Genomic DNA, 26,290 nt, shown 5'->3' on the forward strand with positions numbered 1-26,290 from the left:
ATTTATTTATTTATTTATTTATTTATTTATAGAGACAGGGTTTTGCCATGTTGCCCAGGCTGGTCTTGAACTCCTGGGCTCGAGTCATCCTCCTGCCTTGGCCTCCTGAAGTGTTAGGATTATAGATACGAGCACCATACCTGGCCCACATGTCAGCTTTTGAGTATAAAGGTGACATCTTAACCTTCATCCTTCTTTCTGCTTTATTCTTTAATTTGTTCAGGATTCCAGTGAAAAGAAGAGGTCCTCCCACAATTCTTTCATCTCTGAAATGGTTATAATTGTCCTTTGGGATTATACTGGAAATCAAATGTGGTAATGGCATCCTGAGATTGTAGGCAACCAGTCCCTACCCGAGCTCCCTTCTCATCACTTGTCTCAGACAGCTTGCCGTGGGCTTAGAAAGTTCTCTCCCCACCCCCTTCATGCCCTCTGACAGCCAGTCTCTGCCTTTCCCTCTCCCCAGCCATTGCCAGAAGGTCCAGAGTCTCACAGACCGGTGTCACCCCTGCCCAGCCTGTCTATGGTTGCTTCTCTGCCCTGTCCATCGGTCACTGCCCTGCCCTGACAAAAAGTGCAGGTAAGGATTTCAGGGCCTTTATCTTTTCTCTTTAAAAATTACAATAAGGCTGAGTGCAGTGGCTCGTGCCTGTAATCATAGTATTTTGGAAGACTGAGGGTAAAGGATTGCTTGAGACTAGGAGTTCAAGACCGGCCTGGGCAACATAGGGAGACCCTGTCCCTAAAAAAAAAAAAAAAAAAATTTTTTTTTTCTTTTGAGACCGAGTCTTCTCTTTTTTTGGAGACATTGCACTCCCATGGTGGAGTGCAACGGTGCAATCTTGGCTCACTGCAATCTCCTGGGTTCCAGCGATTCTCATGCCTCTGCCTCCCAAGTAACTGGGACTACAGGTGCACACCACTACACTCAGCTAATTTGTTTGTATTTCTAGTAGAGATGGGGTTTCACCATATTAGCCAGGTTGGTCTTGATCTCCTGACCTCAAGTGATCTGCCTACCTTGGCCTTTCAAAGTGTTAGGATTATGGGTGTGAGCCACTGCACATGGCTAAAAAAAATTTGTTAAATTTGCACTAATTTTACCAGAATCTCATGCTGTTAAGACACATTAAGATTCTGGAGTTGCCAATTCCTTTTTCCCTTTGGCAAAACCAAAAAACAAATAAAACAAAACAATGGCTGAGCTCCTCAGCTAGAAAGCAACCAGCCTTTGTGGTGCCGTAAGTTGGGCTGTTTTTCACAAAGGTGCCAATCAAAGTCTAACTAGGTCATGGGACAAGAGGCCGTTTTTTCCTGAAGTTACCTCTGCTCAGAATAAATGGACTTGAATTTACAATCTTTCCAATTTGACTCCAAGTCAGACGCATGAGGGAGATGACCTTCCTTCTTTTATATATCTATATCCACATCTTGCCATCTTTTCCTGGATTTTTTGCATTATTTAAAGATCAGACCAGCTGGTGTGGTGGCTCACCCCTGTAATCCTAGCACTTTGGGAGGCTGAGGCAGGCGGATCACTTGAGGTCAGGAGTTCGAGATCAGCCTGGCCAACGTGGTGAAACCTTGTCTGTACTAAAAATACAAAAATTAGCTTGCATGGTGGCACACGCCCGTGATCCCAGCTACTCGGGAGGCTGAGGCAGGAGAATCGCTTGAACCCAGAAGGCAGAGGTTGCAGTGAGCTGAGATTGCACCACTGTACTCCAGCCTTGGCACAGAGCCAGACTCTGTCTCAAAAAAAAAAAAAAAAGAGCAGATCAATAGCCCTAGTTTAAGAGACATCCCTGGTCTCACTCCAGAGGCACGTTGTGTTCATCCTTCCTTGAACTGTGAGTTCATCCCTGAGTCTGCATTTACACCAGAACTCACTCAGGTTTCCTGCCTTTCTCTTCCTCAGACAGTTTTTTGTATTAATGATTTTGGTGCCCACAGGATACTATATGGTCATCATAAAAACACTGCTCCCAGGCTGAACACTGTAGCTCACGCCTGTAATCCCAGCACTTTGGGAGGCCAAGGCGGGTGGATCACCTGAGGTCAGGAGTTTAAGGCCAGCCTGGCCAACATGGTGAAACCCCATCTCTACTAAAAATACAAAAATTAGCCGGGCATGGTGGCAGGCGCCTGTAATCCCAGCTACTTGGGAGGCTGAGGCAGGAGCATCGCTTGAACCCAGGAGGCGGAGGTTGCATTGAGCTGAGATTGCACCATTGCACTCCAGCCTGGGTGACAGGAGTGAAACTCCGTCTCAAACATACAAAAACAAAAACAAAAAACACTGTTCCCAATGAGTATTCGCTCTCTGATTGGACTGTATATTAGTTGAGGGCAAAGACCCAACTTTATAATACTTATGAAATCATGCTTTGATATGGTTTGGCTGTGTCCCCACCCAAATCTCACCTTGGAGTGTCAAGAGCAGGGCCAGGTGGAGATAACTGAATCATGAGGGCAGTTTCCCCCATACTGTTCTTGTGGTATGAATAGGTCTTACGAGATCTGATGGTTTTATAAAGTGCAGTTCCCCTGCACATGCTCTTTTACCTGCCACCATGTAAGACGTCCCTTTGCTCTTCCTTCATCTTCTGCCATGATTGTGAAGCCTCCCCAGCCATGTGGAACTGTGAGTCCATTAAGCCTCTTTCCTTTATAAATCACCTAGTCTCAGGTATGTTTGTATTAACATTGTGAGAACAGACTAACACATGCTTTGTCCTGAAAACTGAATTAAATTAAAGGCCATTCTGAATGTAGAATTTCTTGTCATCAAATGACCAACTCAGATCTCCCTCAAGTAGGCCAGGAGATGTTAATGGGGGCTCTGTGTAAAAGATGGCATTGTCAATGAAGTTTGGGAAGTTCAAAACAAAATTAACAGATTTTCTTTTTTTTTTTTTGAGACGGAGTCCAGCTCTGTCGCCCAGGCTGGAGTGCAGTGGCCGGATCTCAGCTCACTGCAAGCTCCGCCTCCCGGGTTTACGCCATTCTCCTGCCTCAGCCTCCCGAGTAGCTGGGACTACAGGCGCCTGCCACCTCGCCCGGCTAGTTTTTTGTATTTTTTTAGTAGAGACGGGGTTTCACTGTGTTAGCCAGGATGGTCTTGATCTCCTGACCTCGTGATCTGCCCGTCTCGGCCTCCCAAAGTGCTGGGATTACAGGCTTGAGCCACCGCGCCCGGCCCAGATTTTCTAATTGCATGACTTGTCAGATTATCTAGCTGCAGTACTCATCAGAGCCTTTAATACAGTACTATGCAGTGTGATTCTGGTAGGGAAAAGGGGAATAGATTCTGTAGTATTTTGCAAATTTTTTTGACCGTGGAACCCTTTCACCTTGGAGCATCTTGTACTACTCACTCCAAACCTTGGAGGAGTGACATTCTAATGTATCCGCCAGGGCTGAGGAGCAACTGGGAATTCACGTAGGACGATACTTCGTCCCAGGAAGATACATTTTGGTATTTAGTAGAAGGGTAGTGCAGGAAGGGGTCAAACCTGCCATTCTACAGCTCTTTTGGTTCTCCAAGCCCATCTTTTAGGACTTAGCATAGCAGAGCCTCTTCACAAGGCGCTCCTTCAAAGCCATCCCCACGAGGAGGACAAGACTGGGGCCTGTGTGCCTGACCTCCTTTGGCACGGCTCAGCCTCAGACTTCCTGAGGTGGCTCAGTTCCTGTGCTCCATGGGCCTACCTCAAGCTGTACCTAGACACAGCCCTGGCTGAGCGCTGGCAGAGCCGCCAGGGCTGTGAGGTGCTCAGAACACAGCCATACATTCACTGGATTCCTGGTCGGCCAGGGATCCCAGCCAGCTGGGCCGACACTTCCTCCACAGGCCTTGCCAATGCGTTTGTTTTTTTTCTTTTTATTTCCCTACAAAGTTAATCGTGAAACCAGAAAGCAGCTCTGTGTTTCATCTCCAGAGAGAGAGAAAAAGACAAAGCCGTTGATCAGAGAAACGGCCACCTCTCCAGGCGCCAGCTCAGGCCTGGGTTATCCATAATACATCTGTATGGAGGCCCTGCTTCCTGCAAAGGTATGCCAGTCCCTGTCTTCCAGGCTAGGAGATGGTGTGATACCAACCTAAGACAAAGAACAAGCACTTACTAGTCCCCGTGAAGTGCTGCGTTCCCTGGGGTGATCACAGGCCAGGAGGAATTCAGAGGAGAGAGACAGCGGCATCGGAGCCCTCAGGAAGCTTCCTGCAGAGAGAATTGAGCAGAATCTAGAAGGATCAGTATAATTCCTTAAATATCTGTTTTGGCTATTTTCCCTCCTAATTGTAAAATAACTGCACGATAATTACATAAAACTTAACAATATGAAAAAAAAAAATGGCCAGGCGTGGTGGCTCACGCCTGTTATCCCAGCATTTTGGGAGGCTAAGGTGGGTGATCACTTGAGGTCAGGAGTTCAAAACCAGCCTGATCAACGTGTTGAAACCCCATCTCTACTAAAAACACAAAAATTAGTCTGGAGTGGTGGCACACACCTGTAGTCCCAGCTACTTGGGAGGCTGAGGCAGAAGAATCGCTTCAGCCTGTGGGTGGATGTTGCAGTCAGCTGAGATCACACCACTGTACTACAGCCTGGGTGACAGAACGAGACTCCATCTCAAAAAAAAAAAAAAAAATTCAAGAAAGAAAATAAAGATCATCCCTACTGCAGTGTTTTTTTTTTTTTTTTTTTTTTAAATGCGTGTGTGTGCATTTTTTCTTTTGTCTTGTTTTGAGACGGAGTCTTGCTCTGTCGCCCAGGCTGGAGTGCAGTAATGCAATCTTGGCTCACTGCAACCTCTGCCTCCCAGGTTCAAGCAATTCTCATGCCTCAGCCTCCCCAGTAGCTGGGACTACAGGCACACGCCACCACACTTGGGTAATTTTTTTTATTTTCAGTGGAGACGGGGTTTCACCACATTGGCCAGGCTGGTCTTGAACTCCTGATCTCAGGTGATCCCCTGGCCTTGGCCTCCCAAAGTGCTGGGATTATAGACATAAGCCATCATGCTCGGCTGCAATTTTTAATGAAAAAACAGATGAGTCTGTGAATATCTGTGTACATTCATACCAGTGGTTTTCAAGCTTAGATGTTCATTCTAATCACCTCAAATGTTTGTAACAAATATTGACGTCCAGATCCCAGACAAGTTGGGTAAGAATCTTACAGGTTGGGTCCCAGGCATTGGTGGTTTTTGCTTTTTGTTTTGTCTGTTTTTGCTTGAGATAGGGTCTTGCTCCATTGCCCAGGCTGGAGTGCAGTGGCATAAACGACTCCCTGTTGCCTCAGCCTCCCGGGCTAAAGTGATCTTCCTGCCTCAGCCTCCTGAGTAGCCGAGACTACAGGTGCACGTGACCATTCCCAGTTAAATTTTTTTTTTTTTTTTTTTTGAGACAGAGTCTGGCTCTGTCGCCTAGGCTGAAGTGAAGTGCAGTGGCACAATCTCAGCTCACTGCAAGCTCCGCCTCCCAGGTTCACATCATTCTCCTGCCTCAGCCTCCTGAGTAGCTGGGACTACAGGCACCCGCCACTATGCCTGCTAATATTTTGTATTTTTTTAGTAGAGACGGGTTTTCACCATGTTAACCAGGATGGTCTCGATCTCCTGACCTTGTGATCCGCCCGCCTTGGCCTCCCAAAGTGTTGGGATTACAGGCATGAGCCACCGCGCCAGGCCTTTTTTTCTTTTACTTTTTCTTTCTTTCTTTTTTTTTTTTTTTTTTTTGAGACAGGTTCTGGATCTATCACCCAGACTGGAGTGCCATGGTGAAATCAGCTCACTGCAACCTCTGCTCCCCAGGCTCAAGTGATCCTCTGCTCCGCCTCCCAAGTAGCTGGGACTACAGGTGTACACCACCAGGCCCAGCTAATTTTTGTGTTTTCTGTAGAGACATGGTCTCACTTGGTTACCCAGGCTGGTCTTGAACTCCTGTGTGTGAGCGATCTGCCCTCCTCAGCCTCCCAAAGTGCTGGGATTACAGGTGTGAGTCACTGTGCCCAGCTAATTTTTAATTTTTTTTGTAGAGACCAGGAGGGAGAGAGGGGTGGTCTCACTGTGATGCCCAGGTTGGTTTTGGATTCCTGGGCTCAAGTGATCCTCCTGCTTCAGCTTCCTGTGAGCCACTGCGTCTGGCCAGTCCTCATATCCTAGAGCCGGGAGCCTTTAGGGTGGGCTTCTCACCCCCGAGTGTCATCTTCAGGAGCGGGGCTCTGGCCCACTGGGCCCAGATGCTCTTTAGGTCCCTGACGGGTCTACGTCCCAGCAATGGAGATGAGGGCAGTGGTGGACCGATAGAGCTGGGCACCAGAGCACCACTCTCAGGCCTGGGGCAGCTCAGAAGATCGGCAGTGATTCAGGTTCTTGGGTCAAAAGGCCAGAAGCTGCTGAGCAGTGGGGAAGTATGGGGGTCCCAGCCAGACACTCAGGCCACCAGGGCACAGGCCGCCATGTTGGCAAAGCAGGCCTCAGAGGTGAAGGTTAGATAGAGGAGGCCGGGTCCTCTGCTGTGGTTACGCGAGGGCTGCAGGGCAAAGACTTTCACTGCATTTCTTTGCGGGGAGAGAAGTCCCAGGCGACTCCCAGTTCACAGTCTCAAGCCTGAGGTGTTGGACTGTCAGTAGCCTTAGTGATGAGCTCCTTCCGGTTCCATGGACAAGCATCCCAGTGAGTCCTGGCGGAGACCTGCCCAAGGTCCTCACCCCTGGCTGAAGTCACCCCTCCATCCCTCCTCTTCCTCCTCAACCCTCCTTACCCTCTCCCTCCCCCAAAGGCTGAGGCTGTTTTTTGTCACTCAAAGAGTAAAAGAACCAATGATATTTTAATGCCCTTTCCCCAAGACCTGTCTCCATGATTCTTTTTCAGGACAATTAAATCCTATCCATTCCAGGTGATCTTCCAGGACAATGGAGCCACCTACTCTCCCTTTTCATGACTAGCTTACTCTCCTCCACCTTATTTTTATTTATTTATTTATTTATTTTTGAGATGGAGTCTCACTCTGTTGCCCAGGTTGGAGTGCAGTGGTGTAATCTTGGCTCACTGCCACCTTTGCCACCCAGGTTCAAGCAATTCTTCTGCCTCGGCCTCCCAAGTAGCTGGGATTACAGGTTCGCACCACCACACCCAGCTAATTTTTGTGTTTTTAGTAGAGACAGGGTTTCACCATGTTGGCCAGGCAGGTCTCGAACTCCTGACCTCAGGCGATCCACCTGTCTCAGCCCCCCAAAGTGCTGGGATTATAGGCTGGCATATATATATTTATATATATAAATGTATATTTTGTAACTTTTTTTTTGAGATACAATCAACGTACCATGCAATTCACCCATTTAAAGCGTGTACCATTCGGCCAGTCGTGGTGGCTCACCCCTGTAATCCCAGCACTGCGGGAGGCTGAGGCAGGTGGATTGCCTGAGGTCAGGAGTTCAAAACCAGCCTGGCCAACATGGTGAAACCCCATAACTACAAAAATACAAAACTTAGCCGGGCACGGTGGCACGTGCCTGTATTCCCAGGATTATTATTTTTTCTCAAAAAATAAATAAATAAAGTGTACCATTCAATGGTTTTTAGTATATTCACAAAATTGTGCAACCATCACCACGATCGATTTTACAACATTTTTATCACCCCAAAAAGAAACCCCATGCAAATTAACACTCACTCCCCATATTTCCTAACCTCAAAGCCTTGGACAATCACTTAATCTTTGGTCTGTCTCTGGGGATTGGCCTATTCTAGACATTTCATGTAAATAGAATCCTGAAACCTGCAGCCTTTTGTGACTGGTTTCTTTCACTCAGCATAATGTTGTCGAGGCACATCCAGTTGTAGCATGCATCCATACCTCATCCCCCCATTTTTTTTTTTTTTTTTGAGATGAAGCTTTGCTCTTGTCACCCAGGCTGAAGTTCAAGGGCACAATCTTGGCTCACTGAAACCTCCGCCTCCTGGATTTAAGCAATTTTCCTGCCTCAGCCTCCTGAGTAGCTGGGACTACAGGCGCCCGCCACCACGCCCAGCTAATTTTTGTATTTTTGGTAGAGACAGGGTTTCACCATGTTGACCAGGCTGGTCTTGAACTCCTGACCTCAGGTGATCCACCTGCCTCAGCCTCCCAAGTGCTGGGATTATAGGTGTGAGCCACCACGCCCAGCATCCTCATCCCTTTTTATGGCTGAACAATACTCCATTGTACAGATATACCACATGTTTATCCATTCATCAGGTGATGGACTTGGGTTGTTTCTGTCCTTTGTCGATCATGGATAATGCTGATGTGCACATTTGTGTACAAGTATTTGTGTGGACGTATGTTTTCACATCTACAGTAGATATTTTCATTTCTAGAGTAGATATCTACAAGTGGAATTCCTGGGTCATGTGTAACTCTATTTACTATTTTGAGGAATTCTCATATTAGATTTATTTATTTATTATTTATTTATTTATTTTAGATGGAATCTCCCACTGTCACCCAGGCTGGAGTGCAGTGGCAGGATCTTGGCTCGCTGCAACCTCCACCTCCCGGGTTCAAGCGATTCTCCGGCCTCAGCTTCCCAAGTAACTGGGATTACAGGCATGTGCCACCACACCCGGCTAATTTTTGTATTATCAGTAGAGACGGGGTTTTGCCCTGTTCGCCAGGCTGGTCTCGAACTCCTGACCTCAGGTGATGCGCCCACCATGGCCTCCCAAAGTGCTGGAATTACAGGCATAAGCCACCACACCTGGCCTCACATCGTATTTAAAATGTTCATTAATTCACCCATCTCCTTCAGTGCTGTGGTATCTCTTTGAGGGGATGTTGCCATCTTGTTCATACCTAATATGGTGCTGGTACAGACCAGATGCTTCATAAATGTTTGCTGAATTCATCAACCAAAGTGCTCTGGTATGAAAGCATTGAAAGACAACATTGATGAGCTCATTTCAATGGGCTAGTCATAAGAAAGCACACATCCAGGAACCTGAAATTTGCAAGTTTATGTATCACCGGGCTTAAGGTCTTCCTCAAGCAGAAGAGTGAAATTTGGGGTGCTCTGTGAAGAACTGACTTAGATAACCAAGATGACGTTACCGTTCTCCCCGGTCTGGCTAAACTTTAGAAGGCTTCTTCCCAGCTGTAGGCCCCTGACCTCCCTTTTCTCGTCACAATCACTTTAGAAAACTTGGAATTGTAGCCAGGCATGGTGGCTCATGTGGGTAGTCTCAGCACTTCGGGAGGTCGAGACAAGGAGGATTGCATGAGCGCAGAAGTTTGAGACCAGCCTGGGCAACATAGCAAGACCTTGTCTCTTATTAAAAATAGTAATTTTTTAAAAATTAGCCGGGCGTGATGGCATGCACCTGTTGTCCCAGCTACCCGGGAGACTGAGGTGGGAGGATCCCCTGAGCCCAGAAGTTCGAGGCTGCAATGAGACCTGATTGCGCCACCACACTCCAGCCGGGGGGACAGAGTGAAACTCTGTCTAAAATAAAATAAAATAAAATAAAAATAAAGAAAAATGAAACTTAAAAAGAAAGAAACTTGCAATTGCAAATTCTTTCTCTGACCTTTTGAAATATACGCATCTTTCAGCTTTACAACCCAGTAAATGTCTTTCTTCAGGACCAACCTAAGGATAATTTTTTTTTTTTTGAGACATGGTCTCACTCTGTCACCCAGGTTGGAGTGCAGTGGTGTGATCACAGCTCACTGCAGCCTCAACCTCCTTGAGGAGGAGTGATCCTCCCACTTCAGCCTCCTGAGGAGCTGGGACTACAGGCATGTGTCACCATACCCTGCTAATTTTTTGATATTTTGTAGAGACAAGCTCTCCCTATGTTGCCCAGGCTGGCCTTGAACTCCTGGGCTCAAGCAATCCTGTTGCCTCGGCCTCCCAAAGTGCTAGGGTTACAGGCATGCACCACCACAGGTGGCTGGGGTCATTTTTTGAAAAGCAAACATTGAAGGAGGTAGCACCCTATCTCCTGATCTCTGTGTAAAGGTAGGGGCATAAATTCAGCGGACACCTTACTCTGAGTTGTGAAGCCCAATTAGCAAACATAGTGGCCTATGATTACCTACCCCTGCAGCTCTTTAAACCACTCCAGCTCTTTGGTTCAGCAGAATCGAGCCCAGGTTCTCTGCTCTATTGCACAACTCTTTTATTATTATTATTTTTAAAATAGAGACAGGGTCTCACTATGTTGCCCAGGCTGGTCTCGAACTCCTGGGCTCAAGCAATCCTCCTGCCTTGGCCTCCCTAAGTGCTGGGATTACAAGCGTGAGCCACCATGCCTGGCTGATTGCACAAGTCTTGAATGAAGCCTTTTTTGCCTGTTTAACTTTGTTGAGTGTTGATAATGGCATTGACTCAATACACCACTTGGTCTACCAGGAACTGAGGGCATAACTCATGTAAAGTTGAAATGACTCTTGAGGAGAGGTGTTCATGTAAATAAAGTCGCAGAGGATGCCACGGCCCACTTATAAATGTTAACTTGAAACAAACATTCAAAAGCCCATTAATAAACCTCGTATTATGAATATATAGTTGGCTGGGCATGGTAGCTCATGCCTGTAATTTCAGCACTGTGAGAGGCTGAGGTAGGAGGAATGCTTGAGCCCAGGAGTTTGAGACCAGCCTAGACAACATAGGGAGACCCTGTCTCTACAAAAAATTTAAAAATTAACCAGGTGTAGGCCGGGCACAGTGGCTCACGCCTGGAATCCCAGCACTTTGGGAGGCCAAGGTGGATGGATCACCTGAGGTCAGGAGTTCGAGACCAGCCTGACCAACACGGAGAAACCCCATCTCTATTAAAAATACAAAATTAGCTGGGCATGGTGGTGCATGCCTGTAATCCCAGCTACTCAGGAGGCTGAGGCAGGAGAATTGCTTTAACTCGGGAGACGAACGTTGCAGTGAGCCGAGATTGCGCCATTGCACTCCAGCCTGGGCAACAAGAGTGAAACTCTGTCTCAAAAAAAAAAAAAAAAAATTAGCCAGGTGTGGTGGCACCTGTAGTCCCAGCTACTCCGAGGCTGAGCAGGAAAGGATCACTCGAGGCTGGGGAGGTGAACGCTACAGTGAGCTATGATTGCAACACTACACTCCAGCCTGGGTAACAAAGCAAGACCCTGTCTCCAATAAATAAATAAATAAATAATATATTGTGTTATTTCATTTCACTTCATTCTCAGAGGACTAATGATGTCCCTGAGAGTCCCCCATTTGGTAGGGATGAAGTAAGGATTGTACCAAAGGGCAAATTGTGACCTTGGAACCAGGGGACTGTCAGAACTCAGCCTCCAGGAGCCTCGTGGAGAATATAGATGAACATCCTTCCTCAGGTCTCGGGAGCAATAAGAAGGAAATGCTGTAGATATGATGTGAATGCTTGTGTGTTGGGCAAGAGAGTGACGGTTTAAAAAAAAAATTTTAACTCCTTTGACATCCCTTGGAGCTGACTGTGTTGACACAGATGAGTGGGGAAAGTGAGAGTCCCGTGAGTCTGGACCACATTTCTGAGTTTTTTTCTGGTTCCTTATTTCTCTGTGAAAGACCCAGTTCTCTAGTGCTGAGCCAGAGCATCCTGGAGCATCCAGATAGTATTTCTCCTCTCGGGCCACAGAAATAGGGTCTGTCTCCATGACAATGGTGTCTAGAAGTCCCCCCATGAGATTAAGTCTGACAGGAGCTGTCCACTTAGCAAATACCAGGTCTCCATCCAGACTGAATCAGCGTCACGAGCCGTGTGTCCTGCTCCCAGCTTGACCAATGACTTCTTTGGGTCTATAGGGAAACTTGTAAACTCGCTGGCATATCACCATTGCCCCCCACGTGCCACACAAGGAGGCTATAAAACATTTGTCTCCCCCCCATCACAACTAGGATATAGAATGTGCTAGCTGAGAGGACTTGGCCTCTTGGCCTTGCTGTCTTTAAAGGGCTCTGGGACGCGTGGTCCCAGGGGTTTGTGTTTGGCTTGGCAGTGAGCATCAGCTGGGAGCAGCACATCAGGTTAGCTGTTCTCTGGTCACTGTCAGCATGACCCACACGTGTGTCGCCCTGATGGGTGTTCCAGTCATTATGGGCCCTCCTTGCCTGACATTTGGATCAAAACTCCCCCATTGATCCCCTCTTCCTCCTCGTCCCCACCCATGCTTCAACCCTGAGGACCAGGGCCCTAACATCCCTGGAGCAGGTGCCAGGACCTCCTTGACACAGCCCTTGGTCTCTGGAACCCTGACTATTAGGATGAGCCTTCCCAGCAGCAGATCCCCAGACACAGACATTGGAAAGGCCACTCCAAGACCGTCTCAGCCAGGGCCCTAACTACAAGCTCTGCTTCTGGAGACGTTTGCCAGGTGCCAAAAACATCTCCGGTGCTCCGTCCAGGAGCAGCCAATAGACAGGGCAGCCCGGCCCCCTCCTCCTCTCCCCCAGTGGCATCCCAGCCTCCTGCCTCTCCCTCTCTCTTCCCTCCCCCCTCCTCCCTCTCGCCTGGGCTGCCTGCCTCAGAAGTGAAGACCTGGGAGGGTGCAGGACGCCTGGTCTGCCCTGTGGGTCCTGGACGGAGTCCCCACCTCTGCAAAGATGATTTGGAGACAGGCCCTCCTGCTGTCTTGCTTCTCTGCCGTGGTGCTCCTGTCTAGTGAGTACGGGAGGGTCAAGGCAGAGGGTGTTAGTTACATGGTAAGGGAGACTTGCCATGCACAGGTAAGGCTGCTCAGGAGATGCAGGTAAAAAGGGGTATGCTTATTGTTAAGGGGTGTGTGTGTGTGGGTGTATGTGTGTGTGTGTGTCTGTGTGTGTGTGTGTGCGTAGAACACAATGTAATACAGAAAAAAAAAAGTAAAGAAAGAAAAAAAATAGAAAAAAAAAACACCCAAGCAAGCTTGCCTGGTGGGTTCCTGGGGAGACTGGCTCTGCAGCTGGTATGTGAGACACCACGGGCCCCCTGCCAGGGCCTGACAGGACGCTTAGCCTGGAAAGCAGGATGGGGGCTCAGATCAGGGTCTGGGCTCCCCTCTGACGCTGCAGCCTCACTCTGTGCCCTTTTCCTGCAGTGCTGAGAGAGGGAACCGGTGCATCTGTGGGCACCACACAGGCGGTGGAAGAAGAGGCCAGTGAAGGTGAGTGCAGGGGCCACCCACAGGGCAGGGCAGGTGCAGCCAGTGAAGCAGCAGCCAGGGCATCCCCATGCTGCTGGTAACAGGCCTCTCCTGGGTTTCAGATGCAAAACAGAAGATTTTCATGCAGGAATCAGATGCCTCGAATTTCCTCAAGAGGCGCGGCAAGCGGTCCCCCAAGTCCCGAGATGAGGTCAATGGTAAGGATGCTGGAGGGATCCCCCCCATCACCACCTCTGCTTGCACGTCCCGGCTCCTCCTCTCCCACAGTCAGCCAGGCGGTAGGATGCAGCCAGACACCAAGGGCTCACCCCAGGTCCTTGGGTTTCAAAGGGACTGCAGCTCTGAATGAGAAATTACACCCTATTTCCTGACTGTAGGTCGTACATTGGATTGAATACTTTGTCAGGGTAAGGAGGCCCCACCTCTGCAAAGATACTTGGAGACAGGTCCTCTTGTCCTGCTTCTTGGCTATGTTAGATTACTATCTTAAATGCACCTAACAGGGATAAAATGCATTCGATTTCAGAAAGGTGTAGGGAGGGAAATCTATGTTCCGGTCTGGAGGAGCTCCACACGTCAGTGTGGGCTTTGCGAGTACTGGCACAGCACACCTTCTGTGTAAAAGCAACAGCTTCACACAACGGGAAGGCACAGGACACTGGGTGCTGAGAAATGTGGGTCTGGGGACAGCTGTGCTGCTAAGTGGCCTTGGCTACTTCCTCCCTCTGGTCCTAATTTCCTTATTTACAAGCCTCTGAAAGAGCTGTGTTCAACCAGCAGTTTTTTTTTAAGTTTTCATTTTCAATGCACTGGGGTGAGCCTGTCTGCACAGCCTGCTGTAGGGCCTGTGGAGTCCCGGCTTCAGGGTCCTCATGTCTTTGACCTGTCAACTCCTGAGGGCATTTGAGTTTCTCCTCCTGAATCTGCTTCTTCCAAGATGCTGAGCTCAGACCCTACCGCCCAAGTCTCTGGCTTGAGTCTTTCCTCCTCGTGCCTGTGCGTGAATGAACACTTTGTATTCTTCAGGGCACTCAGCAAGGTGATTTGCTTGGTAAAAATAACAGAACTGTTTTCAAATGATGGGAAGAACAGAGATAGAAATGCTTGGAGATGAAATTTCTTTAAAAAAAAAAAATTCTGATAAGCATAACAATGCTAGGAAAACCTCCAGGCCTCATACAACTTGATATTTAAAAGTTGGTCAATGTCAAGAAGCACTGAAAGGTTGGGAGGGAAGCTGGACTGTTCTTGATCAAAATTGAAAAAGCAATCTTCTGACAGACTTCCAGGAGAAATGCACGATTTTAGGCCAGGCAAATAGCTTCTGTCTTTTTTTTTTTTTGAGCTGGAGTCTCACTGTCACCCAGGCTGGAGTGCAATGGCAGGATCTTGGCTCATTGCAACCTCTACCTCCCAGGTTCGGGTAATACTCCTGCCTCAGTCTCCCATGTAGCTGGGATTACAGGCGCTTGCCACCATGCCTGGCTAATTTTGGTCTAGAACTCCTGACCTCAGGTGACCCACCTGCTTCGGCCTCCTAAAGTGCTGAGATTACAGGCATGAGCCACCGCGCACAGCCTCTTCTGTCCCCTTAAGCCGACTCCAAACAATGAGTACACCATTTAACCTGAAGCTCCTCACCTGGGACAGAAGCTCGGTGTGTCTATTAGTCGTGGGAGGTGCAGGACAGCCTGGTGAACACCCAGATGTGTGAACGCATCTGTTGTCACCCGGTCAACTCCTGTGGATGGCAGGAGGGCAGTGCCCAGCGATCCCTCAGGTTGGATAAAGGGCAGGTGACAGACACTTCAATCAACTTGAATTTGGAACCAGGAGACGGGCATCTGACATCTCTACGCCTCTGGGATAAAGGGTGAAAAGAGAGTGTGATAAATGCATGTTCTTGAGAAGGAACGTACACAATGCACAGAATGACGCATAGTATAAAATTACTATCTTGTCCTGAGGACTAAATTGTTACTATTCATAACCTCAAAGCTCCAGTTTGTGGCACCTCTGAAAAGGCCATTTGGGAATATTATTTCCTGTCCTGAGTACACAGGAGACAGAGAATGTTTCTTTAGGAATTGGCAGTGACTTACTAAGTACCCGCTTCCTAAACCCTAAGCCCCCGCACCTCCCACCACGGCTTTCTGGCACTTGGAGCAACATCAGGACCCACAGTGGGTGGGAAGAGGGAAGCTGAGCCGGCAGTGGCGTGTGGGAGCCTGGGGTCCTAGCTCTCCCCCAACCTGCTGTGTGACCTCTGTTAGGTCATGCATGTCTCTGAGCCTGAATCTCCTCTGAGAAATGTGTGGATGCCGAGTGAGAGGTGGGGCACGGGTATGGATGGGATAACCAACCCCTCCTGACAGACTCAAGTTTCTTGCAACTAAGTAGGTAACGGCAGACGTTTGGGAAGAAACATTCCAGACGTCTGGAATCTGCACTAAGCCCAGTTCACAGTTAACTTGATTTTTAATCTGAGTTAACTTAAATAATAAAAAAGTAACAGAAATAACTAATATTTATATAATTCATTAATTAACGTAAGCGTCTTATTTCCAAGAAGGATTTGAGATGGTTTCTGTTTGTTTATTTATTTTGAGACAGAGTCTTGCTCTGTCGCCCAGGCTAGAGTGCAGTGGTGCGATCTCAACCTCCACTTCCCCGGTTTAAGCAATTCTCCTGCCTCAGCCTCCCAAGTAGCTAGGATTATAGGCGCCTGCCACCACACCCGGCTAATTTTTGTATTTTTAGTAGAGATGGGGTTTCGCCATGTTGGCCAGGCTGGCCTTGAACTCCTGACCTCAAGCGATCTGCCCGCCTTGGCCTGTCAAAGTGCTGTGATTACAGGCATGAGCCACTGCGCCTGGCCTGAGATGGCTTCTAATATTATCATTTTGCAAAAACTTTTCGTTGTTTCTCCCAGCACCTCTGTACTGTGGGTAGGGGGATAGGGAACCATGACTTTCCCCAGTTTCTCTGCTTCCTTCATCACCCCCCAGCCTCCTCTTGCACATCAGAGTTGATGGGGCAAAAATCCAGTACCTCCGTCTGCCCCATTTGGTGTGAGGGGAATCCCACTGTGAGACTGTGAGGCGTGCTGAGGGACCGGTTCTTCTTGCCCTAGACGTGGCCTCCCTGGCTTCTTGGGTTTCTGCAGTTGAAGCTCGTGTTGGGGGAAATACCTTGAAAGAAGAGATCTTTACATTGTTTCCTCCAGACAACCGGGAATTTTTATTCCAATAGCTGTAATGCTTGGTAGAACTTGTCTTATATCTTTCTCCTTAGTGAACTATAGGTCTCTTAAGCAGAGGGAAGGATTTTATTTATTTATTTTTTGAGGCAGGGTCTCGCTCTGTTGCCTAGGGTGGAGTGCAGCAGCGCGATCATAGCTCACTGTGGCCTTGAACTCCTGGCCTCCAGCAACCCTCCTGCTTTAGCCTCCTGCTTTAGCCTCCCTAGTAGCTAAGCTCATAGGCGTGAGCCACCATACTTGGCTGGAGGGATGGAATCTTTGTTACTTGGCTTTTTAATTCCAGTGCTTAGCCTACATCCTGGCCGTGATAAGTGTTTGAAAATGTTGCATGGCTGTGAGATGAAGTTGGATTATTCCTTTACGGAATTCATTTCTCAGCATGGGATTTCTGGTTTCCTAGTGGCCTGGTATACTTGGATACACCACCAACTTTATCAGCAGAGCTAAACCATTTTACTCTTCGGGGCCTCTGTCTTCTCACCTGCAAATGAGGCAGCTGGATCTGGCAATCACCTTCAAATGTTAAAGTCTATGTCAGGAGTAAATAATTTCAGGGAAGTCTCCAACCACAATCTCCCACAAACCACTCACCCCTCAACCAGATGTGACTTCTCAGACGAACTGTGTTTCCCTAAGTGTGTGCCCCTAAATGTCCTCATTCCTGGGGGGCAACTCTTGCTTCTTTTCCTTTCACAGCGGAAAACAGGCAGAAGCTTCAGGCCGACGAGCTGTGGAAAGAATATTACGAGGAACAAAGGAATGAATTTGAGAACTTTGTGGAGGAACAGAGCGATGGTAAGAGCTCTTCCGCCAGTGTCTTCAGGGAGGTGGAGCTTTGGGGAGAAATCACGTGGTTTGTTTTCTCTTCTTCTACCTAACTTTGTGTGTGTGTGTGTGTGTGTGTGTGTGTGTTTGAGACGGAGTCTTGTTCTCTTGCCCAGATTGGAATGCAGTGGTGCGCTCTCGGCTCACTGCAACCTCCACCTCCCAAGTTCAAGCGATTCTCCTGCCTCAGCCTCCAGAGTAGCTGGGATTACAGACGCCCCCAGCTAATTTTTGTATATTTAGTAAAGACACGGTTTCTCCATGTTGGCCAGGCTGGTATTGAACTTTTCATTGGAGGAGGGAGGAAAGGGAAGGTCTGCTTTCAATTCATATCCACAAGAGCCTTGAAAAAAAGGGAGGGCCAGGCGCAGTGGCTCGTGCCTATTATCCCAGCACTTTGGGAGGCCGAGGCGGGTGGATCACCTGAGGTCAGGAGTTCGAGACCAGCCTGGCCAACATGGCGAAACCCCATCTCTACTAAAAATACAAAAATTAGCTGGGCGTGGTGGCGCGCACCTGTAATCCCAGCTACTCCACAGACTGAGGCAGGAGAATCACTTGAAATCGGGGGCAGAGGTTGCAGTGAGCCAAGATTGCGCCACTTCACTCCAGCCTGGGCAACAAGAGCGAAACTCCATCTCAAAAAAAAAAGAAGGGAGAAAAATGGCTACACAGAACTTGAGAAGGTGTGGAAGGGGACAGAATACCCTTATTCCCATTGGCCTGGGGACTGTGGGGATGGGGCAACTGTTTGCTGACTGCGTGGATATAAAACTCCTTTCCCTCCCTCCTCCTACTTGGGCATCACCGTGCTGGTCTGTGTTCTCCGTCTAAGCACGAGAACTTAGGCTTAAGTTCCTTGGTAGGATCATATTGGGCAGATTCCAAACTCACTCACAGGTGCCTTATATCCACGTCAATGTCCTGGCTCCAGGTCCTTCTCCATCCTGGAAAATCAAGACCTTCATTGACCTATTCAATGTACTCAGCCTCTTTACTTCCTGGCAGAAGCAAACCAGGAAAACTGAACTCAGAAAACACCTTGCCTTCTACCCTCTCACCCCAGCCCCAGCATCGACATCTACAGCCCATCTTCAGCCTCCAACTCATCCAAAAATATCAGATCCCTGAAAATTTCTGTATGGTTTTCTTGTGGCTTTATGCTTCTCCTATTTGTATCCTCTTCGCTCAGCCTTGGTCTTTTGCTTACTAGCAAAAAATAAAGAGTAGGAAAGGCCCAGGGAGGCCAAGAGTTTTCAGGGGCTGAGGCGGGCGGATCACTTGAGGTCAGGAGTTTGAGACTACCCTGGCCAACATGGTGAAACCCCGTCTCTACTAAAAATACAAAAAAATTAGCCAGGCGTGGTGGCACACACCTGCAGTCTGAGCTACTCGGGAGGCTGAGGCAGGCGAATTGCTTGAAACTTGGAGGTGGAGATTGCAGTAAGCTGAGATCACAGCACTGCACTCCAGCCTGGGCAACAGAGCCAGACTCTGTCTCAAAGAAAAAAAAGGCCCAGAGAGACCAGTATCTTTGGCCAGGCAATCTGCACACTTCATTCCTGCCCTCAACCCCTCAGTAGACAGGGTTCCTCTCTGCTCTCAGAAAGTGCTGGCCGCACCAGGGCTCCATGGAGGATGATGCAGCTGGGGACACGGGTAGAGGATGCCCTGCCTTTGAGCCACAGCCTCCCACGGGGTGGAATTTAATTTTGCTGTCTATGAAGTACCCTCAAGGGTCACCCACAGCAAACATCCTTAAGACCATTTAATGGGGATCAGACCAGTATACTAGAGAATATGTGTATGTGTGTGTATTTCTTTTCCTTTTTTTTTTTTTTTTTTTTTGGTGGGGGGACGGAGTCTTGTTCTGTCGCCCAGGCTGGAGTACAGTGGCATGATCTCAGCTCACCACAAACTCCACTTCCGAGTTCAAGAGATTCTCCTGTCTCAGCCTCCCGAGTAGCTGGGATTACAGGTGTGCACCACAACCCCCAGCTAATTTTTTGTATTTTGAGTAGAGACAGGGATTTACCATGTTGGCCAGGCTGGTCACGAACTCCTGACCTCAAGTAATCTGCCCATGTCAGTCTCCCAAAGTGCTGGGATTATAGGCGTGGGCCACTGCACCTAGCCCTGTTTATTTATTTATTTGTTTGTTTATTTGGTCTTTCTCCAAATTTCAAGATTGTAATACTCCTGAGGAAAATCACCTGGTACTTCCTGGGTGCACGTGAACTTGGACATGAGGCCCCAGTTTAGGTCGCCTTTGTTGGAGAGAGTCAGCTCTTTCAGTTCTCCTGGCTGTTGGCTCTGATGGACTGGGGAGGCAGCACCCTCGGAAGGCATCTCCTAGTGAAAAGGAAATCACCCCGGGTCAAGTGCTACAGGCTGTGCCCATTGCCCTGCAGGTGGCACCTGGCTGAGCCTTGCAAACAGGTGTTGGGCTTGGATCCTGGCAAATCAAACTTCCTTAGGAACGTACTGGGAAAACTTCAGGCTGTCAGAGCTTGGAAGCACACGCTTCTGCTAGAGATGTGTTTATCTTGGTGGGCAGCTGGGGGAGAAGCATTTAAAAGTTGAGAATGTGGCCTTCAAAATTCCTTCAGTGTGATTTGGACTCATACTATTAAAATAGTATTCTATTTTGAGCAATTTTAAATGTTTTAGGTCCAAAACTCTAGCATGGAGATGGAAAAACATTCACTGTTTTCCCTTTCGTGATGAATTCGGGATGCAGCGTTGGGCGCCTGCAGGTCCTCTTACAGGAGGGGGAGACAGGAGGCCCTAGGTCTTGCCCACACAGATGGAGAAAACACAGGTCTTTGGGGAATGCAGTTCCAGAAGCTGTTGTCCTTGAGCCCTTGCTCTGTCGGGCACTGTAAGGGGCCACCTAATCCTTACAACCTGCCTCTGAGACAGGTCTTACAATTTCCAGCTCATGGTTTCAAAAACTGAGGCTCAGGCTGGGCACCGTGGCTCACACCTGTAATCCCAGCACTTTGGGAGGCTAAAGTGGGAGCATCACTTGAAGCCAGGAGTTCAAGACCAGCTTAGGCAACTAAGCGAGGCCCTGTCTCCACAAAAGAAAAAAAAAATTCAATTAAAAAACATAAGCTGGGCATGGCGGCATGTGCCTGTAGGCCCAGCTACTCTGGAGGCTGAGGCAGGAGGATGGCTTTAACCCAGGAGCTCGAGACCAGCCTGAGCAACATAGAGAGACACCGTCTTACCAAAAATGAGAAAATTAGCTGGGCTGCTGGCATCTGCCTGTAGTCCCAGCTACTTGGGTGGTTGAGAGAGGATCGCTTGATCCTGGGGAGTTCAAGGCTAGAGTGACTATGATCATGCCATTGCACTCCAGCCTGGGCAACACAGCAAGACCCTGTCTCAAAAACAAACAAACAAACAAACAAAAAACTCACATCAAAAATAAAAAACTGAGGCTTAGAAAGGATACGTGAATACCCAAGGAGACGTAGGTAGTAGATAGCCCTAGCATTAGAACCCCAAGGCTTATTTGCCAGCAAAGCTCCTGTTCTTGTAAATCAAGGATGAGCAAATGCACAGAGGTCTTGGAGAGCTTCTTTGATCCACGAATTGGCCCCTGGATGGAGTGAGTGAGAAAGATAAAGCAGAGTAGCCCTCAGGGGGTCTCCCCAGAGCTCCATCAAGGCAGGGGTCACAAGGTGGAGCAGGCCTGGCCTCCTGAGGATGAGTTTTGGAAAAGGTGGAAATCATATCAATCTTCTCTCCTCTCCCTTGCCTTTGGCTCACAATGTTGCACAGGGTCTTGCTTGGCTGAAACCATCCCTGGGGCTCAGGGTGTCTGACTTCCCCTGAGGCCCCTGACATACCTGTCAGTCAGGACCCTGGTTTCAGCTAGCTGTCATATCTAACCAAGTCACCTACTCTTTTTTTTTTTTTTTTTTTTTGACGGAATCTCGCTCTGTTGCCCAGGCTGGAGTGCAGTAGTGCAGTCTCAGCTCACTGCAACCTCCACCTCCCAGGTTCAAGTGATTCTCCTGACTCAGCCTCCTGAGTAGCTGGGATTACAGGCCACCACGCTCTGCTAATTTTTGTATTTTTAGTAGAGACGGGGTTTCACCATGTTGGCCAGGCTGATCTTGAACTCCCGACTTGAGGTGATCCGCCTGCCTTGGCCTCCCACCGTGCTGAGATTATAGGCGTGAGCCCCTGAGCCCGCTCCCGAGTCACCTAAGGGTTACTGATAGCAGTTGGATATTCGACATCTCCCCAAAGTACTTACTTCATAAAAGGATGCCCACCAGGCACCACGTCTCAAGCCTGTAGTCCCAGGACTTTGGGAGGCCAAGGTGTTTAGCCCTGGCAACATAACGAGACCCTGTCTCTGTTAAAAATTAGCCGGGCATGGTGGTGCATGCGTGTAGTCCCAGCAACTTGGGAGGATGAGGCTGAAGAATCACTGGAACCCAGGAGGCTGCCGTGAGCTATGATTGCGCCACTGCACTTCTGCTTGGGCAATAGAATGAGAACTTGTCTCAGAAACAAAAACAACAAAAAAAGCGATGCTGAATCAACTTCTACGTCAAAACCACACTCTCAGGGTTGGCAAAGAGTAGCTGGTCTACTGGGCTTGAGAAATGTCCAAAAGAGCTGAAGATGAACACACAAAGCTCTGGCCTGGGCCTGGCTCTGTGAGCTCCAGGCTGACCCTGGGCTATCAAGTACCTAATGGGATTTTCAGCACCAAGGGGAGCACCAGCTCTGTGCCCACATAGGAAGGAAACACTCCTGGCAGCTGTGGTGCCTCAACATGCCCTGGTCACTGGGCCCTGCACCCAACTGGGCCAAGGTGAGACTAGGCCTGAGCACGCGGCTCTCACGGCTGCTAAGGACCAAAGCAACATTCTCATTCCTCACACCCTGAAGCCACTGGGCGGTCCTGTTGGCCATTGCCATGCCAGTTTCACTTTCTATAGTACCAAAATCAGGTTCATGGGCTTCTTGGTGAGGTCCACATTTGAGGAAACAGAGGTGAGAAAGACATCTTGGTTCTTTAATTCTTGACATCATCTTCTGTTAGGATTTCCCACTCTTCCAACATCTTTGACAAATGCATTTTAAAAATGGGGTAAAACACACATAACATAAAACTTGCCATTTAAACTCTTTCTCTCTCTCTCTCTTTCTTTCTCTTTCTTTCTTTCCTTCCTTCCTTCCCTCCCTCCCTCCCTCCTTTCTTTCTTTCTTTCTTTCTTTCCTTTCCTTCCTTCCCTTCCTTCCTTCCTTCCTTTTCTTTCTTTCTTTCTTTCTTTCTTTCTTTCTTTCTTTCTTTCTTTCTTTCTTTCTTTCTTTCTTTCTTTCTTTCTTTCTTTCTTTTCCTTCTTTCTTTTCCTTCTTTCTTTCTTTCTTTCTTTCTTTCTTTCTTTCTTTCTTTCTTTCTTTCTCTCTCTCTTTCTCTCTTTCTTTCTTTCTTCTTTCTTTCCTTCCTTTCTTTCTTCTCTTTCTTTCTCTCTCTCTCTTTCTTTTCTTTCCTCTCTCTTTCCCTTCCTTCCTTCCTTCCTCCCTCTCTCTCTCCCTCCCTCCCTCCCTTCCTTCCTTTCTTTTTTAGATGGGTTTTGCTCTTCTGCCCAGGTTGGAGTGCAGTGGCGTGATCATAGCTCACTGCAGCCTCAGCCTCCTGGGCTCAAGCGATCCTCTCACATCAGCCTCCCAAGTAGCTGGGACTATAGGCATGCGCCATCACACCTGGCTAATTTTTTTTTTTTTTTTTTTTTGTAGAGACAATGTCTTGCTACACTGCTCAGGCTGGTCTCAAACTCTTGGCTTCAAGTGGTCCTACCAGTTTGGCCTCCCAAAGTGCTGGGATTACAGGTGTGAGCCACCACACTGAGCATAAACTATTTTTAAGCATACGATTCAGCAGCATTTAGTACATTCACTGTGCAACAATCATTGCTATTTCCAAACCTTTGCATGGCCTTAAACAGAAACTCTGCATCCATTAAGCAATAATTTGCCATTCCTCCCTCCCGGCAGCCTCTGGTAACCTCTCTCTCTTTCTCTCTCTCTCTTTTTTTTTTCCTGTTTCTGTAAATTTGCCCAATCTAGGCCAGGTGTGGTGGCTTATGCCTGTAATCCCAGCACTTTAGGCCAATGCAGGTGGATCACTTGAGGTCAGGAGTTCGAGACCAGCCTGGCCATCAGGGTGAAACCCCGGCTCTACTAAAAATACAAAAATTAGCCGGGCATGGTGGCATGTGCCTGTAATCGCAGCTACTCGAGGTGGAGGCAGGAGAATCGCTTGGAACCCAGGAGGCGGAGGTTGCAGTGAGCCGAGATCGCGCCATTGCGCTCCAGCCTGGGCGACAGAGCTAGAGTCAAAACAAAAACAAAAACGAAAACTTGCCCATTCTAGATATGTCATCTAAGTGGAATCACAATATTCATCTGTTTGCATCTGGGCTTATTTCACTTAACAGAATCTATATATATATATATTTTTTTTTGAGACGGAGTCTCGCTCTGTCTCCCAGGCTGGAGTGCAGTGGCCGGATCTCGGCTCACTGCAAGCTCCGCCTCCCGGGTTCACGCCATTCTCCTGCCTCAGCCTCCCGAGTAACTTGGGACCACAGGCGCCGCCACCACGCCCGGCTAGTTTTTTGTATTTTTAGTAGAGACGGGGTTTCGCCGTGTTAGCCAGGATGGTCTTGATCTCCCGAGCTCGTGATCCGCCCGTCTCGGCCTCCCAAAGTGCTGGGATTACAGGCTTGAGCCACCGCACCCGGCCAACAGAATATTTTTAAGGTTTGTCCATGTTGTAGCATGTGCCAGAACTTCATTCCTTTTTACGGTGAAATTTTACACACACACATTTTGTTTATCCATTTCTTTGTTGATGGACGCTGGGGTTGTTTCCACCTCTTGGCTATCGCGAGTAGTGCTGCTGCGAACATTCACGTGCAAGCATCCGTTTGTGCCCCTGTTTTCAATTCTTTTGGGCATATTCTTTTTTCTTTCTTTTCTTTTCTTTCTTTTCCTTCCTTCCTTCCTTTCTTCCTCCTTCACTTCCTTCCTTCCTTCTTCACTTCCCTCCTTCCTTCCTTCTTTCCTTCTTCACTTCCCTCCTTCCTTCCTCCTTCACTTCCTTCCTTCCTCCACTTCCTTCCTTCCTTCCTTCTTCACTTCCCTCCTTCCTCCCTCCCTCCCTCCCTCCTTCCTTTCCTTCCTTCCTTCCTTGCTTCCTTCCTTCCCTCTTCCCTTCCCTTCCCTCTTTTTCTTTTTTTGAAATAGTATCTCACTCTGTCACCCAGGTTGGAGTGCAGTGGCATGATCTCAGCTCACTGCATCCTCCACCTCCCAGGTTCAAGTGATTCTCATACTTCAGCCTCCCAAGTAGCTGGGATTACAGGTGTATGTCACCACGCCTGGCTAATTTTTGTATTTTTTAGTAGAGATGGGGTTTCACCATGTTGGCCAAGTTAGTCTCGAATTCCCAACCTCGAATATCCGCTGGCCTCAGCCTCGCAAAGTGCTGGGATTACAGGTATGAGCCACCCCACCCAGCCACTCCCAGGACTTTGGGAGGCTGAGGCAGGAGGGTTGCTTGAGACTAGGAGTTGGAGACCAGCCTGGACAACACAGTGAAATTCCATCTCTACAAAAAAATTAAAAAATTAGCCAGGCGTGGTGGCACAGGAGGCTGAAGTGGGAGGATGCCTGAGCCCTGGGAGGTTGAGGCCGCAGTGAGTCATGATCATGCCACTGCACTCCAGCCTGGGTGACAGACTGAGACGCTGTCTCAAAACAAAACAAAACAAGAAAGAAAGAAAGAAAAAGAAAATTAATTCAGAACAGTGTGGAGGAAAAACTCCAAGTCAACAATGATTTCCTTCATGTTTTCAAGGCATGTTTTGTAGTCCCTTATTTTTCTTACATGTCCTTCCAATAGTCCATTCCTGCTACTGTGCTGTTACTTTTTCATCCTGTGTCTTGGTTGTTACGTCTTTGAAACAGGGTTGCATAAGCCTCTGCTCTCCTACACTGGCTGTGCAGGCAGGAGAGCCTGAGATGCCCAGCCCTGGTCTCCACCTGCCTGTGACCTTCACCCATCTGGGCCTGACCTATATACGGGGCCTGCCAGCTCACATGCTCTGGATGCCCACCAGCCCTGGCCTTCTCTCACCAGGCTCACTAGCACTCTCAGTGCAGGTCACCACAGGGCAGGGGTTTGGCTGATGGCTGCTGGGCTTAGTGGCGGGTCAGAGTCCCCCTGTCCTAACAGGTGGCTTTGTCTTTCCGCCCCAGAGCAGGAAGAGAGGAGCCGGGAGGCTGTGGAGCAGTGGCGCCAGTGGCACTATGACGGCCTGCACCCATCCTATCTCTACAATCGCCACCACATCTGATCCCGTCGTGAAGCCAGCCAAGAAGATGAAGCTTGTAGCACACATTGGCATCGCCGTGTTCCAGCAACCTTTCCCATGCAAACTGGCCCTTCAGAGGGTCTCGGCCTGGGGTCTGCAGTGGCCGGCAGCCCTGGAAAAGACACATGCCTTTCCTTCCAGTGTATGAAAGTGCCCTGACTTTCACCTCTTTGCAGACCGTCTTCTGAGGTGAGCAACTGCCTGCAGGGCCTCCTAGCACCAAACCTACAGTGGCTTCCCCTGGCTTCATTCCCAAGCAAAAGAATCACAGTCAAGAATTACATATTTGCTTATGGCTTACAAATAAAAACGCTGAATCAACCTTGTGTATTATCTTCTCAAATCTCTAGCCGAGGGGTGTCATGCTCTCTCCCCTGAGCGATGATGAGATTCTCGCTGAACTGGGTGTTTGAAAGCTTGAACTTGAGGAGCATTGCTCACTCTTCTCAGTATGTCTTGTATGCCACTGAATATGCTAGAGTTGACTCACCCAGTCCTCCATCAGTGTGATCGATTTCTGGACATGAAATGCTGGGTTGTAACATATATATATAATTTTTTTTTTTTTTTTTGAGACAGGGTCTCACTCTGTCACCCAGGCTGCAGTGCAGTGGCAAGATCATGGCTCACTGCAGCCCCGACCTTCCAGGCTTAGG

At 48.5% G+C, this 26,290-nt stretch overlaps 1 protein-coding gene and 1 long non-coding RNA gene across 2 annotated transcripts; one reads left to right on the forward strand and one right to left on the reverse strand.

The window, feature by feature from the left end:
* Positions 1 to 29: 29 nt before the first annotated feature.
* LOC110744078 lies at positions 30 to 20,256 on the reverse strand. The gene is made up of 7 exons (XR_004177093.1): positions 19,440 to 20,256; positions 18,125 to 18,173; positions 16,993 to 17,129; positions 16,191 to 16,330; positions 14,781 to 15,000; positions 4,126 to 4,220; positions 30 to 266 (listed from the first exon to the last, which is right to left on the reverse strand). It is a non-coding gene; the product is annotated as an uncharacterized LOC110744078 (long non-coding RNA).
* UCMA (upper zone of growth plate and cartilage matrix associated) lies at positions 12,450 to 25,956 on the forward strand. Its single transcript, XM_003903397.4, has 5 exons — positions 12,450 to 12,658; positions 13,074 to 13,139; positions 13,241 to 13,336; positions 17,098 to 17,196; positions 25,519 to 25,956. The coding sequence occupies exons 1-5, from the start codon at positions 12,601 to 12,603 to the stop codon at positions 25,614 to 25,616; spliced, it is 417 nt and encodes a 138-aa protein (XP_003903446.1). The 5' UTR covers positions 12,450 to 12,600; the 3' UTR covers positions 25,617 to 25,956.
* Positions 25,957 to 26,290: the final 334 nt, after the last annotated feature.

The sequence above is a fragment of the Papio anubis genome, chromosome 11 (assembly GCF_008728515.1).
Source record: "Papio anubis isolate 15944 chromosome 11, Panubis1.0, whole genome shotgun sequence".
In the NCBI taxonomy this organism is placed as follows: Eukaryota; Metazoa; Chordata; class Mammalia; order Primates; family Cercopithecidae; genus Papio; species Papio anubis.

Excerpts from the sequence above, each read along its gene's own strand:
- UCMA (XM_003903397.4), top strand. The coding sequence starts at position 12,601 with ATGATTTGGAGACAGGCCCTCCTGCTGTCTTGCTTCTCTGCCGTGGTG. Across the intron at positions 12,659-13,073 it reads TGCCGTGGTGCTCCTGTCTA|TGCTGAGAGAGGGAACCGGT; the intron begins GTGAGTACGGGA and ends CTTTTCCTGCAG. Across the intron at positions 13,140-13,240 it reads GGAAGAAGAGGCCAGTGAAG|ATGCAAAACAGAAGATTTTC; the intron begins GTGAGTGCAGGG and ends CCTGGGTTTCAG.